Genomic DNA, 18,464 nt, shown 5'->3' on the forward strand with positions numbered 1-18,464 from the left:
TCCTTGGTATTTGTTGTTACTTCCCCTTTTGCATTTCCAATTTTACTGATTTAGGTTTTTTCTCTCCTCATTTTAGTCAGGTTTGCCAGGGGTCTGTCAATCTTATTTATTTTTTCAAAGAACCAGCTTTTTGTTTCATTGATTCTTTGTATGGTTTTTTGTTTCTATTTCATTGATTTCAGCCCTTATTTTAATTATTTCTTTCCTTCTGCTTGTTTTGGGATTTGCTTGTTCTTGTTTTTCTAGGAGTTTGAACTGTAGTGTTCTGTAGTGTTAGGCTATTGATTTGAGATCTTTCTGTCCTTTTAATATATGAACTCATGGCTATAAACTTTCCTCTTAGGACTGCCTTTGCTGTGTCCCATAGGTTCTGGTAGGTCAGGTTTTCATTTTCATTAACTTCCAGGAACCTTTTAATTTCCTCTTTTATTTCATCAATGATCCATTCATCATTGAGCAATGTTTTGTTCACATTGCTTCCTATTGTTTGCATGCTTTCTACTGCTGTTTTGGTTTTTGATTTCTAGTTTTAATGCTATGGTCAGATAGAATGCATGGGATTATTTCTATTTTCTTATAGTGCTGAGGCTTGCTTTGTGCCCTAAGATATGATCAATTTTGGAGAAGTTTCTGTGGGCTGCTGAGAAGAATGTACATTGTGCAAAAGTTGGATGAAATGTTCTGTAGATATCGGCTAGGTCCATTTGATCTATGCTGTGATTTAGTTCTAGGATTTCTTTATTGATTTTTTGTTTGGATGATCTATCTATTGCTGACAGGGGAGTATTAAAGTCTCCCAGTGCCACTGTGTTGTAGTCTATATATGTTTGATGGAATTGGGTGCATTGACGTTGGGTGCATATAGGTTGATAATTGTTATTTCTTTTTGGTGTATTTCCCCTTTTATTAGTATGGAGTGTCCTTCTTCATCTCATTTGATCAATGTAAATTTGAAGTTTACTTTGTATGAGATAAGTATTGCTACTCCTGCCTGTTTTCTGGGCCAGTGTCTTGGTAAATCCTCTTCTAGCCTTTTACCCTAAGCCAGTGTTTATTTCTGTCATAAGATGAGTCTCCTGTAAGCAACAGATTGCTGGATCTTCCTTTTTAACCCAGGTTTCCAACAGTGTCTTTTGATGGGGGAATTAAGTCCGTTAACATTAGTGTTAGTATTGATATGCAGTTGTTTTTGTCGTTTAAGGGTTTGATTGTGTGTAGCTGAATCAATGTTACTCCCTACATTCTTGTCTTTCTTTCTCCTTTAGTTTTGTACTACTTGTCCTTTCATGGTTTTCTTTGCTTTCATTTTCTGTGTGCAGAATTCCTTGAAGAATCTTTTGTAGTGGTTGCTTGGTGGTCATATATTGTTTTAGTTTCTGCTTATCATGGAAGACATTTATTGTTCCATCTATTTTGGTTGATAGTTTTGCTGGGCAGATTATCCTAAGGTTGAAGTTATTTTTATCCAGTGCCTGGAATGCCTCACTCTGTGCTCTTCGTTTTAAGTTTTCTGTTGAGAAATCTGCTGTGATTTTGATGGGTTTACCTTTGTACATTGTTTTTTCTCTCTTACATCCTTCAATATTCTTTCTCTATTCTCTGTGCTTGTTATTTTAATGATAATATGCCGCTGGGTAGTTCTATTCTGGTCAAGTCTGTCTGGTGTCCTGGAAGCTTCCTGTACCTGAGTGGGCATAGTGTTCTCTAGGGAAATTTTCTGTTATTATTTTGTTGAATATATTATTCGTTCTTTTTGCTTGAACCTCTTCTCCTTCTTCAATGCCCATGATTCTCAGGTTTGGTCTTTTAATGGAGTCAGTGAGTTCTTGCATTTTCTTTTCAGTCTTGAGTTGTTTAACTAAGAGTTCTTCAGTTTTTCCTTTAATTGCCATTTCATCTTCAAGTTCTGAGATTCTGTCTTTTGTTTGTTCTATTCTGCTGGAATGGTCTTCCGTTTTGTTTTGTATTTCTGTTTCATTCTTTTTTCTGAGGTTTTCCATATTATGGGTCCCTTCCTCTTTAATATTGTCAATTTTTGTCCTTATTTCATTTATCTCTATTTATTGTGTCCTGTTTCACTTTGGTATTTATTTAAGGCTTCTATGAGTTCATTTATTTGTTTTTGTGTCTTCTCATATTCTTTATTTTTGTTGTCTTGGAATTTCTTGAGTGCCTCCTATACGTTTTGCTTGACCATGTCTAGTATAATCGCCATGAAATTCTCAGTGATTTCTTGCAGTATTTCTTCTTTTAGGATTTGTTGTGAGTTTCATTGGGTTCCTTGGGATAGTTTATCTTTGTTTTGTTGGAGTCTGGAACTGATTTTCCATTTTCTTCATTTCCCTCTGAATCCTGTATTAATTTATTTTTTTGGTGAGGGAAGAACGATTTCTATCCCTTTTTCATCATCCCATCCCTCCAATTGGTGTGGTTTCTGTCCCTGGTCTATGTGTAATTTAGTAATAGCTAACTTACAATAGTAAAACTAACAAAGCAAAGAAAGAAAGAAAAAGAAAAAAGAAAAAAAAAGAGAGAACCAAAGAAATCAGCAGAGAGAGGTGGTAGACAAACAAACACATAAAATATTCCATGTTCAGGAGCAATAGAGTTTCAGTCTTAGTAGTTCTGGTGGTAACTTTCATCATCCAGTTCTGGTTTTGGTATTTAAGCAGAAGCTCTGTCTTAGTCTCACCAGGTGGTTGGGGAGACTTACCAGTTTTTTTCTCCTGTCTTTCAGAGGCAGCTGCTTAGTCAGTTCCTCCCTCACTGAGTGTGACTTGTCCTCAGGTTCAGGAAGGAGATCTGCTCTGTGGCCCACTAGCCATCCTGCTTTGGAGTTGGGTTTTCATTGTGTTGGTTTATTGGGGGCTTGTTTCTTTGCCTCGTGCCCTTTCTCTGGGGCAAGGTCAGAGATCTGTCTGCCTGCTCTCTGCTGTCAGCATGTTATGCTGGTTTGCTGACTGTTTTTCAATTTAGCAATGTTATCTGACTTTGGATGTTGCTCACTGTCTTAGAAGATGAGCTTTGTGGACTGCTATCTGCCTTATTTCAGGCAGTGGCTTATCACCCACCCACTGTCGACCCTTCTCCCTTTCTAGTCTTTGTTTCCTGAAAGTTCGCATGGAGATCAGCTCCTTGCTCTTCCCCCCTTCTCTGGTGTGCTCAGAGCACCCCACCCCCTCTGCTGTGTGTGTTTTTTTCCTGTTCCTTGTTTATTATTCAGTTTTTTTGTTTTTTGGGGGGTTGGGGGTCAGTCTGTCCAAGAGGCTATGCTGATTTATCACAGGGGTAGCTGTGGGAATACCATGTGCCACTTATTTGCTCACCTGTTCGTCTGTGTCTCCCAAGCAGGTTTGGAGCTGGTGTCTGGTGGCACAGGAGCCCTCCTGCTTTCTCAGTGTAATGTGGTATTGAGAAGCTTTGTACAGTCCGGGGGTTTAGGGTGTCAGAGTTTTGATTCTTCTTGGTGATTTTTTTCTGCCAAGTGTGGCTCCAGTGTCTCAGCAAAATTTTTGATTTACGGAGCTCATGCTGTCTGCTTATGCCCTCTAGTTGCCATCTTGGGTCCTCCTAGTTGGGAATTTTACATTAAATCAAAACCTCACTGTCAAAAATGCAAGGATCCAGGGAACTTAGTACCTATTAACCTTTCTTGCAACAATTACTTGATGCAAAAAGCCTACCCACCAATCTGTGAATCAATATAAAGAATTCATAATGAGGAAACTGCTCTGAAAGTGAGTTCTGAATCTATGTAGATCAGTAGTTCTCAAGCCTAGCTGTTCATTAGAATCACTGAGGAACTTTATAAAAACAACTATAAATAAGGCTCTCTGCAGATCAATTAAATTAAGGTTCACTTAGGTGGGATTTCAGAAACAAATATTTTTAACATATTTGTAGGTGAGAATATTGTATCAACAGTGTTGAAAACTAGCTATTTATATATTGAAACAAAAGCTAATCATTTGCAAAAACAAATGATGGTTACATAATAGAAAATAACTATTACAAACACTGAAAACATAAAAATATATGTAAAAGAAAAATTAGATGAGAGAAAAGAAAGTAGAAAGAACTATGTTTTCTTATAATTATTATTATTTCCACAATAGGCAATAAAAAAAGATTGACTTAACGTTTAAAAAAATTAATGATGCTTCCAAACACAAAGAAATGATAAATGTCTGAGGTGACAGACATTCCACTTATCCTGATCTGATCATTACAAATTGTATACATGATTGAAATGTCACACTGTACCCCATAAACATGTATAATTGCTATGTAAATTGAAATTTTTAAAAATTAAATTAAAGATAGGTTTCAAATTTTCCACTTCATTAGACAGTAATTCATCACTAATGAGTTACTAAAATTCCACAGAAGACCAACTAGTAGCCTGTGGGAGCACATAGGATGGAATGAGTGGAACAACTGCTGATGTTATGACTACAAAAGAATTAGTAATAAAAATAAATAAAATAATAAAAACTGATCAGGGAACAGAGAAACAAAAGCTCTTATTTATTGTTAGTGCAAGTGTTAATTGGTCCAACTTTTTTTAAGAATGTTTATTATTATTATTATTATTATTATAGCATTCTTTTAAATGATTTTAAATGTTCATTTACCTCATCCCAGAAATTTTCTGCTTCTAAGAACTTGTTGTAACAAATGCATGCACAAAAGTACAAAGTAGCTACAGGATTATTTATTGCAGCATTATTTGAAATTGTTACAAAAAGCAGTAACAACTTAAACATCCATTAATGGAAAATTGCTGAAGTGTATTATAATAAATCCACACACTGGAATGCTTTCTGATTGATTAAATTAATCAGATAATATTTACCCAAAATTATAAGGTTACAAATTTAAAAGCATTGCGCTTTATTGTATGACAGTTAAACCTCTATTTAGGTGGTTTTTAAAAGTGAATGAATCAGACTTTTACGTTATAGCACAGAAAGATGCCTATGATACGTTGCTGGGGGAAAAGTTGGTTGTTGACTAGTGTGTGTATTATGATTCCATGCATGTGTTCTTGTATTTATTTATGTGTTGATATGAATGAGAGTAATCATACAGAGAAAAGATGCAGAAAATTTCAACACTTGGGAGACTCAGGCAGAGGATCACAAGTTCAAGGTCAGTCTGGGCTACCTAGTGAAACCCTGTCTCAAAAAACAGAAAGAGAGAGAGGGAGAGAGAGACCAAGTATTCAATAGAGGTACTTTGTGAAAAATGAAAACAAGAGAAATGGTACAACTTTTCATTTTTACTGAATGGAATTCTGCAATACTTAACTTTTAAAAATAGGATCTGTTTCTAATTTTTTTTAAAAAAGACATTGGTGTCAACTAAATCACTTTCTCCCTCAGTTCCAGTGTCCTGCCCTGTCCTCACCCTCAGAGCCACCAGGGCCCAAACTTTCGTGGGGGACATTGTGGAGTTTCACTGTGAGGCCTTGAAAGGTTCTCCCCCAATCCTGTACCAGTTATATCATGAGGATGTCATCTTGGGGAGCATCTCAGCTACCTCTATAGAAGGAGCGTCCTTCAACCTCTCTCTGACTGAAAAACATTCTGGAATCTACTTCTGTGAAGCCAACAATGGTCAGGGGGCCCAGCGCAGTTACACAATGACACTCAGTGTCAGAGGTAGGTTTTTCCTTCAATTAGCAGCACAAGGAATAGACCTTCTCCTCATTACCTGCAGTAGGCAAAGCTGGAGCTGTTTCCACAAAGCCACCTGTTGTGTGACATCATGGAAGCCTCTTGTCTACACAGCCTCCATCTAAGAGTTTGGTATTTTACCTGTTGAGGAATTTGCACCTTCTTTTTGTTACCTACACCTTGCCTGGTAGCTACATCCTTCAGCCATTGTGGCCAAACATCCATAATATAGGAGTAAAGTCTTTTTAAAAAAAGACTGTATTTTGGTCAACAGTGAGCAATAAGAAGGATGTTATGAATTCAATGTGTCTCATTTCAGAAGAGAATTAGCTGTAGTTTCTGCTTGTCAATCAATAAAAAGACCAGTACATTCCCTCATTTTCTCACACATTTCTCCCTAGTTTCTTCTCCTCCTCTGCCAGACAGGCTTGAGTTTCCATCCAGAACCCTTGACAGAAGGTATCCAACATTGTTCTCTTCTCTTCTTGTGTATTCTTGCTCTATGCAGCAAGATTGTTGTGATCCATTTGTCATTGGCTGACCACCTTGCCATACCTACTTTCAATGTAGATTTCAGTGCCTCACTTTCATTCTTTTTCTCTACTTTACATTCTGCCATTATTTCATGACTCTAACATCCACATGTGTGGCTCACCCAACACCACAGCCTATCCTCCCACATCAGTCATGCACTCCCACATATACTCACTAACCCATCTTCAGAATGGCATGTTAAGCATTTATTACCTGACTACAATTCCTATCTTTCTACTTGCTTCAACTCCTCCTATCACTATTGTTCTCAGACATCAATGGAGCCCCCAGTTCACTAACACCTTCACTCTTTCCTTAATGCATCAGACAATACCAGCCTTGACTCCACCAAACTGAGTGTCTGTATCCAAACAATAAATCATTCCTCCACTTCCTAGGGAACAGAGGAGAAAATTCTGCTCCCTGTATCAGGGAAAAAATCTCCATCTGATCTCTACATTCCATTCTTTCATGCATTCTCAGAAACTTTATAAGCAATTCCCCCTTTTTCCCCAATGGGTCTCCACATTCTCTTCAACAGCCTTCCCATTAGCATTTAACATAGTATATTTCTTCTGTGTCTAAGAAAAACCATCTGTTGATCCTATTCCACTCACTGCTCCCTTATAACTAAACTTTGTCAGCAACCCAGGTTGTCTCCATTTCCTCATTAACTCACTAGGTTCTAAACCTCTAAGTTCTCCCAACCTCTCCTTAAAAATGTTCTCACAAAGGTCACCAACAACCTCCATGTATTTAGATCCAGTAGCCATTTTCCAACCTTCATTTCTTCTTTCATGAAGTTATCTTTGGCTTCAGTGACCCTACTCTCTTCTGATTTCTCTCTCTCTCTCTCTCTCTCTCTCTCTCTCTGTCTCTCTCCTCTTTCTGTTTTCTTTGCTGGCTCCTTCTTCTACAGATTAATCTTTAATCTGGCATGTTCCAGAACTCTGACCTGTGCCCTTTTCTCTTATCTATATTTTTTCCTCTGGGTGATCCTGCATATAATATTATAAATGGCCTTGTCACCTACAAATAATGCTTTCTACACATCCATCTTTAAAGGAGACCTCCTACCTGAGCACTTGTACGTGCCATATCTTCACTCACATTTCTCAAGAGTTTGTCATTCTGAACACTGTAAAACTGAACCCTGAAATTCCACGCAGAACTGTGCCTCTTTCAAGTGTTCCTGTCTCTGTCAAATACACCTTTATTCATCCAGATACACACAGCATAAATCCAGGAGTTTCCTTTGACATTTCTCTTCCTCATCCCTCATAGCCAGTCCTATTGATTTTACTTCCTAATGTTTTTTAGATCATCTCTATCTTTACTGCCACTATAGTAGTCAAATCTACCATCACTTTAACTACTGCATTGTCACAAGTATGTGACAATCCATCTATTCCACTTGGTTCAACTACAATCTGTTTTACATAATGAGGTCAGAATAATCTTCCCGTTGCTTGATGAAGAAGGATGAAACCATCAACATAACTTACGAAGCTATACCTGGATCTCCAGCTTTCTATTTCACAGCACTCTTTGGACCCTTCTCTTACTGCTGCCTCCATCTTCTTCTAATAACTCAAGTGTGACCACTTTCTTCCCAATACACGTCCTTGCCCATACTGCCTGCCTGCCTGGCAACCACTTTACCTTCCATTTCACTTGTCACTTCACAAGAAAGCTTCCCCTGACTAATCTATATGATCAGTTTGCAGTATTATATATTTCACTTCATAGCACTCCATCCTTCATCAATTTATCAATTATCAATGTTTTAATTCTATATTTTTACTTTAGTTTAATTGTTGCCTATCATTTCTTTTAGAATATAGGCTCTATGAAAGCAGGTTCTATGTCTTTCCAAAGTTTGAAGATCCACCATATAGAACAGTTCTTGAGATCTATTGATTGCTTATTTTTATTTTTGATAAAAGATTACAAGAATGAGCACATATATCAAAACTTTTTGTCATGTGGGTCACAGTTCTGATGAAGTTCAAACTCTAACATACTTCTGACTTTGTAAACCAAAGGTCTCTTATGTTCTTCTTTTTCTATTGGACCTGAGATTAAGCATAATCTTTGTTTTCAGATTCTTCAACCACATTTGAGTTTGTATTTCTAAGTACACCAAACTATATATATAGTAATACACAAATATTCTCACTTCCTGAGGCCTAAAGAAATTTTAGATGAGCTCTGAGTAATATCAAGAAGGCATTAAAAACTAAGAAAAACATTTTCCTGTTGGAAATGTCATCACTATTGAGGAATATATTCAAACAGAAAGAGCTTATGGCTAATTATTTTTCTCCCCTCAGTTCCAGTATATTATCCTGTCCTTGTCTTCAGGACACCGAGGACCAGGGCTGTGGTGGGTGATATGATGATGCTTCACTGTAAGGTCCTGAGAGGCTCTCCCCCAATCATGTACCAGTTTTATCATGAAGATATCATCATGGGGAGAAGCTCAGCCCCATCTGGAGGAGGAGTGTCCTTCAACCTCTCCCTGACTACAGATCATTCTGGAAATTACTTCTGTGAGGCTGACAATGGTCTGGGACCCCAACGCAGTGAGGTGTTGACAATCAAAGTCACAGGTGAGCTGACCCTCACACTAACCATACAACCAAGAACTGACTGTGCCTCCTCTTCCCAGAAGCTTAAGGTGAAGCTATAGTCCTCCTCAGGGCTGTTTTCTGGCATGGCATCTTAGCATAATTCCTGTCCCTACTTGAAAGTCTGAGATCCTTCCTGTCGTGTACTTCAGGCACCTGAACTTTTCCAGCAACACAGTTCAAACACCCTCTTGAATGTGATCAAAACTCCACATTTAAAAATGCCAAGAAGAATTTTTACAGTATAGACTATTCTCTGATATGAAATTATGGCACATAGAAAAACTGAAGAATTCTGATGACAAGCTTCTCTGCCTCCCCAAATAGTAAGCCAGTCCTTCTCTGGTTCTTCTCTCATTGGCTCTCAGCAAATCTTTATTCTTGAGTATACTTTATTACCAGGGGTAAAATGCTTATTTCATACCATATTAAAATTATATGTAATGTTTTTATTTCAGGAGAGACATTCAGTGATCCTTAAAGACAGGGCACAGGTGAGCAGGGCAGGGAAAGAGAGACAGGATAAAATGTAATGAGAATGGAAGGCAGCTGTGCTCACCACTATGTGCAGAACAGGTTCTGCCTGGAAGCGAGCAGGGTAGGAGGGAGAAATGGTCCCAACAATGTATGCACATGTGAATAAATGAATAAAAATTTTAAAAAATATAAAAATTGAATGTAAAAAAATAAAATATATAGGAATTAATTTAAGCAAGGAAGTAAAAAACTTATACATTGAAACTACAAAACCTTGCTGAAAGAAATTTAAGACCTAAATAAGTGGAAAACATTCTTTGTTAGTTGATATGAAGACTTACTCTTATTAAAATGCTAATTCTGGAATGGGGGAATAAAATACTTGCCTGGCATGTTTAAAAAAAAAAAAGAAATGAGAATGGCTCATAACTATCAAAGTCCTCCATTCACAGAACTGTTTGTTGCTGTCATGCCATTAAGTGTAATAACCAAAGGCAAACCATTCTTGTGTGCTTTGAATTTGCTTGGTGATAACCCTCTACAAGCTAAATTTCTAAATCCATCTTAGGAAAACCTGGGATATAGCAAAGCATGCTTAGGGATGTTGAAATGAATGTTCTAGGTTTGTTTTTGAAAGTAGATAAGCTGTATGACCTCAAGAAAGCATCTTTCCTATATTGAACTCAATTTCTTCACACATAATGTGGGAGATTCAGGCTACATGGAATACTGGCTATCCTCTGCCCTAGAAGTCTATGATTTTTGAGGACAGGGAATATATCTGTCAAAAGTTTCTAGAAGGAGAAATGCAAAATGATAAACTGTTTGTCCCTGCCCCTGGGATACATCCCAGAAATAGGAGACCATGTAATGTATGTAGAGACTCTCTGATCATGTAAAGCAAAATATAGGCTAAAACTCTTAGCCCCTCCTGACTGGATCCCTGGACATTATAAGTTAAATGATTTAGGAATGCTAGCCCCATGATCCAGCTTCTATCCAAGCGGGCTGATACAGCCATCTCTCTACATCCAGGAGGTAACTTGATTTCATAAATGCTTTCTCCAATTTAACCAATTTATTTGAACCCCCATATCCCTATTGCCACATAGTTTACACACCTACCTCTTAGATTTACCACACACCCATGTTCCACTGACTGAGCATTGCTCTCTCTCTCTCTCTCTCTCTCTCTCTCTCTCTCTCTCTCTCTCTCTCTCTCTCTCTCTCCCATGACTCTGGAAAGCAGCACTTCATATCTCCTATACTCTGTATTCACAATTTCTTGGTTTTTCTACTTCTATCCCTACCTTCGTTCTTACGAATCCCTGGAACATATCCATGTTATTCTGCTGCTATTATCATCATAACTAAAGTCTTCTTACCCAGCCTGGATGAACTGTGACGGCTAGAACTAGGACACAAGTCATGGAGCGCAGGAACTGACAGGAAATTGACTGTTTCTCATTATCACCATCACCACCAACACTCACTGAGCCCTTACTATGGGCCAGTCCTGTGCTTAGTGCTTGGCATGCAAAATCTTATTCACTCATTAAGGTAAATCTGTAAGGATAATTTAACCACCAATTTGCAAAAGAGAAAACTGAGGCTGAGAAAGAGGTGATGTAACTTACTTACAGACACAGCTAGCAGTGCTAAAGTCAGTTTGAAACATAGCCCTATTTAACTCTACATCATGACATTTCTTCATCCTTTGTGGCCATATTTTAATGTAACTTCTTAGTTTTTAATAATTTTGTCTTCCTTAAAGATTATATAAATCTTCATGATAAAAATTTCAATGATGAAAAAGAGCCATTGTGAAAAGCAAAGGTATCTTCATAGCTTTCTTCCCAGACATAACAGTTGTTAAGTGTTTTAAGTGTATTTTTCAAAAATATTCTATAAACATCAGTACATAGAGTATATTTTTTACAAAAGTAGGGTCATATTTCACAAATAGCTATGAATCATGAATTTTAAGTCAAAATAGATCTTATGCATCTTAAATATCTTTTATATTGATTATCCAGTCTACTAGGTTATCTGTAGGTTTTAGCTATTATAAAAATGCTACAATAGAAACCCTGCATAAATATCTTTTTGGTGTTATTGTTTGTTTTTTAGACAAGGTCTCTCTATGTAGCTCAGACTGACTTTAAACTTGCAATCCTCCTTCTTCTGAGTCCCAAGTGCTGAGATTATAAGCAGGGTCTTCACATCCAGATCTCTATATAAATATCTTCATCTATCTTATGTCTATATCCTTAAAGGAGTTAGGGGGAACTCAATTTTCTGGGTCAAAGTTTATATGTGTTTTATAAATTTGGTAGATGACATCAAGTTGCCATTCAAGGTAGTGTCAAATTTGCATACCCAACTAGAGCATATCAGGGTGCTTGCTTATTCAAAACTTCGTCAGTATTATCAATCTATTTAAGCAGTGCCAATCTGATGAGAAAGAAAAGGAATAGTATTTTATAATTGTTTTTATTGGTATATATTTAATTTATATTGAGGATGGGATATATATTTATATATTTATTGTCTGTTGGAGGTTCTCAATGATTCATATATTTTATATATTCATATATTCATATTCATATATTTTCACACTTTTCTATTGAATATTTTGTACATGAAATACTTTTACAGATCAAAGTAATTAGCCTTGACTATCATATGTGCTTCAATATATTTTCTAAGATTCAGATCTGAGTTTTTACATTTGTTTATGGTACTTCTTGTTTCTTACAAACATGTTAGAAACAGAATTGATTATTGATGTTTTGTTTTTCCTCAGTTCCAGTATGCAATCCTGTCCTCACTCTCAAGACACCCAGGGCCCAGGCTGTGGTGGGGGAAGTGGTGGAGCTTCACTGTGAGGCCCTGAGAGGCTCTCCCCCCATCTTGTACCAGTTTTATCATGAGAATGTCATCATGGGGAGCAACTCAGCCCCCTTTGGAGGAGGAGTGTCCTTCAACCTCTCAGTGACTGAGGAACATTCTGGAAACTACTCCTGTGAGGCCAACAATGGCTTGGGGCCCCAACACAGTGAGGTTGTGACAATCAAATTCAAAGGTGAATTGACCCTCCCACTAGCCACACAGCCAAGAACTGACTGTGTCTTCTCTTCCTAGAAGCTGAAAATGAAGCTACAGTGCTCCTCAGGGCTATTCTCTGCCATGGCATCTTAGCATAATTCCTGCCCTTACTTGAAAGTCTGAGATCCTTCCTATTGTTCATTTTCAGGCATCTGGACTTTCCCAGGAACACAGTTCATAAGGCCCTCTTGAATGTAATCAAAACTCCACATTAAAAAATGCTGAGAATAATTTTTAGAACATAGAGTATATTTGATATAAAGTTATGACACAAAGAGAAACCAGAGAATTCTGGTTTTGAGATTTTTCTGCCTCCCAAAATATTAAATCATTGCTTGTCTGGATTATTCCTTCACTGACTCCCAGCAAGCCTCTACTCTTGAGAATCCTTCATTACCAGGAATATAAATGTTCCTGGTACACCTTTAAAATAATATGTTAATATTAATATATATATTGTTAATATTAACATATAGTATGTACAATCTTTCAGCAGAGACACCCTCTATAAGCCAAACCTCTAAATCCTTTCTGTAGAGACCTGGGATATAGCAAAGTATGCTTAGAACACTCATTAGTGTTCTAGATTTCTTTTTTAAAGTAGCTAAACTATATGACCTCAGAAAAACAACTTCCCCATATTACCCTCAATTTCCTAATCCATAAAGTGGGAAAATCAGACCAAATGGAAATGACCACATTCCCTGTCCCAGAAGTCTTATTTTAGTGGACAGGGAATATGCAGATTAAAAAGTTCCCAGAAGGAGACACGCAAAGTTAGAAGTTGGTTGTCCCTGCCTTTGGGATACATGCCAGTAATAGAAGACAATGCAATGTATGCAAATACCCTCTGATCATGTAAAGTAAAATACAGGCTAAAACTCTTAGCCACTCTTGGCTGGATCCCTGGGCATCATAAAGCATAGAGACAAAGTTAAATGAGCAGGATAATTTGAGAATGCTAGCCCAGAAACCAGTTTCTATCCAAGGGGGATGCTGCAGCCATTTCTTTACATCTGGGAGGTAACTGCATTTCAGAATTGCTTTCTTCCATTCAATCAGCTAATTCCCATACCCATACCCCAGCAGTACCTGACATAGTCAATTTCCTTATGAGATTTAGAGGGACTGTGGCTATATGGTTTACAAACCTACCTCTTAGATTCACCACACAGGCACATTCCACTGATTGTTTCTGTTTCTCTCTCTCTCTCTCTCTCTCTCTCTCTCTCTCTCTCTCTCTCTCTCTCTTCATAATTCAAGGAGTCATCACCTCATATCCTCCTACACTCTGCATTCACAATTTCCTGATTTTCTGCTCATTGCCACATCCATGTTATTCTGTTGCTTTTATCATCATAGCTAAAGTCTTCTTACCCAGCATGAATGAATTGTGACTAAGTGCTAGAACTAGGGCACAAGTCATGGAGAACAGGAACTGACAGGAAATTGACTGTTTCTCATTATAACCATCACCATCAACACTCACTGGAGCCCTCACCATGGGCCAGTCCTGTGCTTAGTGCTTGGCATGCAAAATCTCATTCACTCATTAAGGTAAATCTGTGAGGACAATTTAACCCCCAATTTGCAAAAGAGAAAACTGAAGCTGAGAGAGAGGTGATGTAACTTACTTACAGACAAGCTAGCAGTGCTAAAGTCAGTTTGAAACATAGCCCTATCCAACTCTATATCATGACATTTCTTCATCCTTTGTGGCCATGTTTTAATATAACTTTTTAGTTTTATTAATTTGGTATCCTTAAAGAGTATAAACCTTCATGATAAAAATTCCAATGATAGAAAAAGACCATTATGAAAAGCAAAGGTATCTTTCTAGCTTTCTTCCCAGACACAGTCATTAAATGTTTTGAGTATATTTTTCAAAAATATTCTATAAACATCAAGGCATAGAATTTTTTTTTAAAAACTAGGATCATATTTCACAAATACTATGAATCTTTAATTTTAAGTTTAAAATAGATCTTATACATTTTGGATAAGATGCTGCAATAGAAATCTTGTACAAATGTCTTTTTGGTGCTATTGTTATTTTTAGACAAGATCTCTTTATGTAGCTCAGGCTGGCCTTAAACTTCCTTCCTCTGCCTCCCAAGTGCTGGGAATTATAAGCGTGCATCTTCACACCCAGATCTCCATAGAAATATCCTTACCTACCTCACTAAAGAAGATGGTCCTAGAAGTCAATTTTCTGGGTCAAAGTTTACATGTGTTTTATTAATCTGGTAGACAATGCCAAATTGCCATTCGAGGAAGTGTCAAATTTGCATTCCTAATAAGGGCTTATCAAGGTGCCTGTTTATTCACAACCTCGTCAGTATTATCAATCTATTTAAGCCGTGCCAATCTGATGAGAAACATAAGAAATAGTATTTTATGGTTGTTTTTACTTATAAATATTTAATTAATAGTGAAGATGAGAATCTTTTATATATTTATTGTCTATTGGTAGTTCTCAGTGCTTCATATACTTTTTTACTCTTCTATTGAATATTTTTGTACATATAAAATTTTTTTAAGATCAAAGTAATTAGCTTGTCTGTCATATGTACTTCAATCTATCCTCTAAAACTGAGATCTGAGTTTTTACATTTGCTTACAATACATCTTGGTCCTTACAAACATATTAGAAGCAGAATCAATTATTAAACTTTTGTATTGTTTTTCCCTCAGTTCCAGTGTCCCGCCCTGTCCTCACATTCAGAATCCCCAGAGACCATGCAGTGGTGGGGGACATGGTGGAGCTTCACTGTGAGGTCCTGAGAGGCTCTCCCCCAATTCTGTACCTGTTTTATCATGAGGATGTCACTATTGGAAACAGCTCAGCCCCTTCAGGAGGAGGAACATCTTTCAACTTCTCCCTGACTAAGGAACATTCTGGAAACTACTCCTGTGAGGCCAAAAATGGCCTTTGGTCCCAGCGCAGTGAAAGGGTGACACTTTGCATCACAGGTAAGTTTCTTATGTCCAGGCCACAAATGTGGACAAAATGTTTGCTCCAGTGACACTGATAATCCTCACGATGCTTAATCAGGAGAGTGCTTCTCAAGAAGTACACTGTGCTGGTAGCTCTCTACAGGGTTATATTCTAAAGTGTTTCTGAAGTAGTGATAGGGTTTGGGGAAGCTGCACAGAGCATAACTGAATTCAGAGCTCATCTGCTTGTTGCCTCTTCTCCCTGGCCACCATCTATCTTGACTCTCAGTCTTGTTTCAGAGATGAGCTTTTCACATAGGAGCCATTTCCTGTGTCATGCCAGCCCCTGCTGAATCTCAGAGTCACCCAGGTTCCTCCTTTCTCCCAGGGCCAGGCATCAATTTCAGCAATCAGGGCTGTTCAAGACCACAAGCCTTTCTCTCGGGCTCATCCATGGGGTTTCCTCCTCAGGGCTGACCGGGAACAGAAGTGGTTCTGTAGCCACAAGAGTCACCGGGGGGCTGCTCAGCATGATGGGCCTGGCTGCTGGAGCACTACTGTTCTATTGCTGGCTCTCAAGAAAAGCAGGTAGGTAGCTCCCTAGCATAACTTTGCTCGATCCAAAGCTTATGTTCTGTGACTTTCAGCTCATGTTGACTGTGTAACCACAACTAAGCTTTCAAGAGCTCTTTTTCTTCCATCCCATGATCCTTCACTTTTCCCTCTGGGTCCCTCAGATGTTCTCTTTACCAAATACCAAGTTGCTTTAACAGCCTTATTAGACAGAGTATGCCTGATGAGATGCCATTTATCCAGTGTCATAAACAGTAGTGTATCTCCCTCTGTACTTAAAAGACCCCCCAAGGAATGGGACAAGGAAGAGAAAGACTCAGAAACAGAAGGGAAAACAGAAACCATATGGGATTTGATAATTTACTGATTTTTAAAATGTATAATATTTTTATAGATGATTAAGTCTGTGTTACTGTCTGTAGCTATTAAGTTGACTTTGATTTTCAAATATTGTTTTCTTCCTTCTTTTTTATTAGTGTATATTAATTGTACAAAGGGATTTCATTATGGTATTTCCATATATGCATATAATGTACTTTGATCAAATTTACCTCCTCTCTTAATCTTTCTTTCCTTCCTCCTACAATTTTAAACAACTAAATGGGTTTCTTTATTCTATTTTCACACATGCTAATGACCCAAACAATGTATGCACATGTAAATAAATTAAAAAAAAAAGAAGTACTTTGTTCAAAGATCATTATCTTTAAAGTAAAACTCAGATTAAGAGATTATGGATTGTGGACTCTTCTTCCACATTGTAACTATACCCTTCCTTGGGCATAGCAAAGGACACTGGCAATCTCTGTGTGAGCCTCTTCTGAGTTGTGCCCCCTGCAAAGGTCTTCTTTTTCTGAATCCAGTGTCCCTGTGCTTTTCTTTGCAGGGAAAAAGCCCGCTTCTGACACATCCAGGTAAGACCTGGGCTGTATTTCTGTGTAGTTAATGAAATGTCCACTGAGGAGAAAAATGGATCATAACCAAAGCCCAGTTTCTGTTGCATGTTGCTGAGATGGGAGGCACCCATGTCATGTTGCCACTTCCCTTGGAATATCTTCTCACTCACCACCTTAGCAGTATAGCCCTTCTTCTCATATCATCTGTTAACTGATTTTCATTTATTAACTTGCATATTTGTACCATTGTTGGCTTGATTTTCTAAGTGACCACTATGGCCACTGAATCCATCCATGTTTTGAAATGACATAGCTTAATTGGTCTGGAAATCTCTGAGTATAGACAAACTAATCAAACCTGTTGTGATGACAGCCAAGAAGATGGAGCCACACATCTTGATCACCCAGAGAGGTCACTCTGCCAGTGAAAGGTGGGGCCATCTTGAATACTGAGGCTGACTTTAATAGTCACACCATGTTCATAAACTATCATTAGGAACCCCTCGATAGTAGTATCCATACGATCTGAGTTCCTTTGAGCTTTTCTGTTACTGGTTTCTCTGAGATTCCAGTCTCTCAGAGAGGGGAGGTTTTAGAGCCTGATTTGAATCTTGACTCTTCCCCTTTCTGGTTATATGGTCTTAGTAAGCCACTTCACCTTGTAGAACCACCACTTTTATTCTGTAAAATGGAGATAAAATAGAACAGTATTGTTCTAAGCAATAGCACAATGCCTGTTACTTAGCTAGAGGCCATAAAGCATAGAAACACAGATAATGTTATTTTCTCATGATTCATAATGTAATACTCAAACCATTTGTTATGTACTTGTCTATGTTTCCAGACTTAGCAGCCACTCTGTGATAAAAACTCACAGAGTGACCATCATAACTGCTTTGTCCAGCTTCTTAGAAAACATCACTGTTTATCTCACAGGAGTTTAGACTTATACTCCCAAGAGCCCACCTACCACAATGTACCAACCTGGATAGAACTGCAACCAGTGTACAGCAATGGTGAGGACCAAGAGACCTCTGGTTTGTCAGGGACCACAGGGTTGATACAGGAAGGGCATGGGGCATGAAATGAAGGGGGACTTGACATAGGCCTGGAGGCCTCCAGTTCTTCCAGAGAATAAACTGGCTGGGGAAGGAGAAAGTAGCTGAGACAAGAGGCAAGTACCTTAGCATTCTCTGAAACTTGCATTTCTTTCTAAGTAAATCCTAGAGGAGGAGATGTGGTTTACTCAGAAGTACAGAGCATCCAAAAGAAGAAGAAACATACAGGTAAGACCTGGAGGGGCAATGCAGACCCAGGGCTCAGTCCATGGTAGTCTCTAAAACCTGTTCCAGCCCACTCTGCCTCTCCATAATATATACATGTGTTTAAGATCAAAGAACAAATAAGATATAAAGGTTATTGCCCTTCCTTTCAAATTCCCTAGTCACCTCAGGGTGGGGAACAAAGTACAGGATGATTTTAAAGGGAGGGCTGGTCAGTGCTGTGAAGCCAAGGATAGGATGGAGCAGGTGCTAGATAGAGAGAGGACCAGGGAAACAAGGTGGCCTAACAGTACAGGAGCACAGAAGGCTCCAAGGGGCCTCCCTATCTGAAAACTGCCCTTCTTTCCA

At 38.1% G+C, this 18,464-nt stretch overlaps 1 protein-coding gene across 5 annotated transcripts in view; it reads left to right on the forward strand.

Moving 5' to 3' along the window:
* Fcrl5 (Fc receptor like 5) overlaps positions 1-18,464 on the forward strand; it is a 47,366-nt gene that overhangs the window by 27,897 nt on the left and 1,005 nt on the right. For 3 of the 5 annotated variants that reach the window (XM_074047779.1, XM_074047778.1, XM_020178331.2), the window contains exons 8-15: positions 5,385-5,663; positions 8,546-8,824; positions 12,126-12,404; positions 15,122-15,400; positions 15,836-15,952; positions 16,824-16,851; positions 17,770-17,849; positions 18,051-18,119. In XM_074047779.1, the coding sequence (XP_073903880.1) occupies positions 5,385-5,663; positions 8,546-8,824; positions 12,126-12,404; positions 15,122-15,400; positions 15,836-15,952; positions 16,824-16,851; positions 17,770-17,849; positions 18,051-18,119 (1,410 nt within the window). Of the gene's footprint in view, positions 1-5,384; positions 5,664-8,545; positions 8,825-12,125; positions 12,405-15,121; positions 15,401-15,835; positions 15,953-16,823; positions 16,852-17,206; positions 17,911-18,050; positions 18,120-18,464 lie in introns of those variants that run through there. The other 2 variants (XR_012438892.1, XM_074047780.1) reach the window with 2 other exon arrangements.

The sequence above is a fragment of the Castor canadensis genome, chromosome 11, assembly GCF_047511655.1.
Source record: "Castor canadensis chromosome 11, mCasCan1.hap1v2, whole genome shotgun sequence".
Lineage (NCBI taxonomy): Eukaryota > Metazoa > Chordata > Mammalia > Rodentia > Castoridae > Castor > Castor canadensis.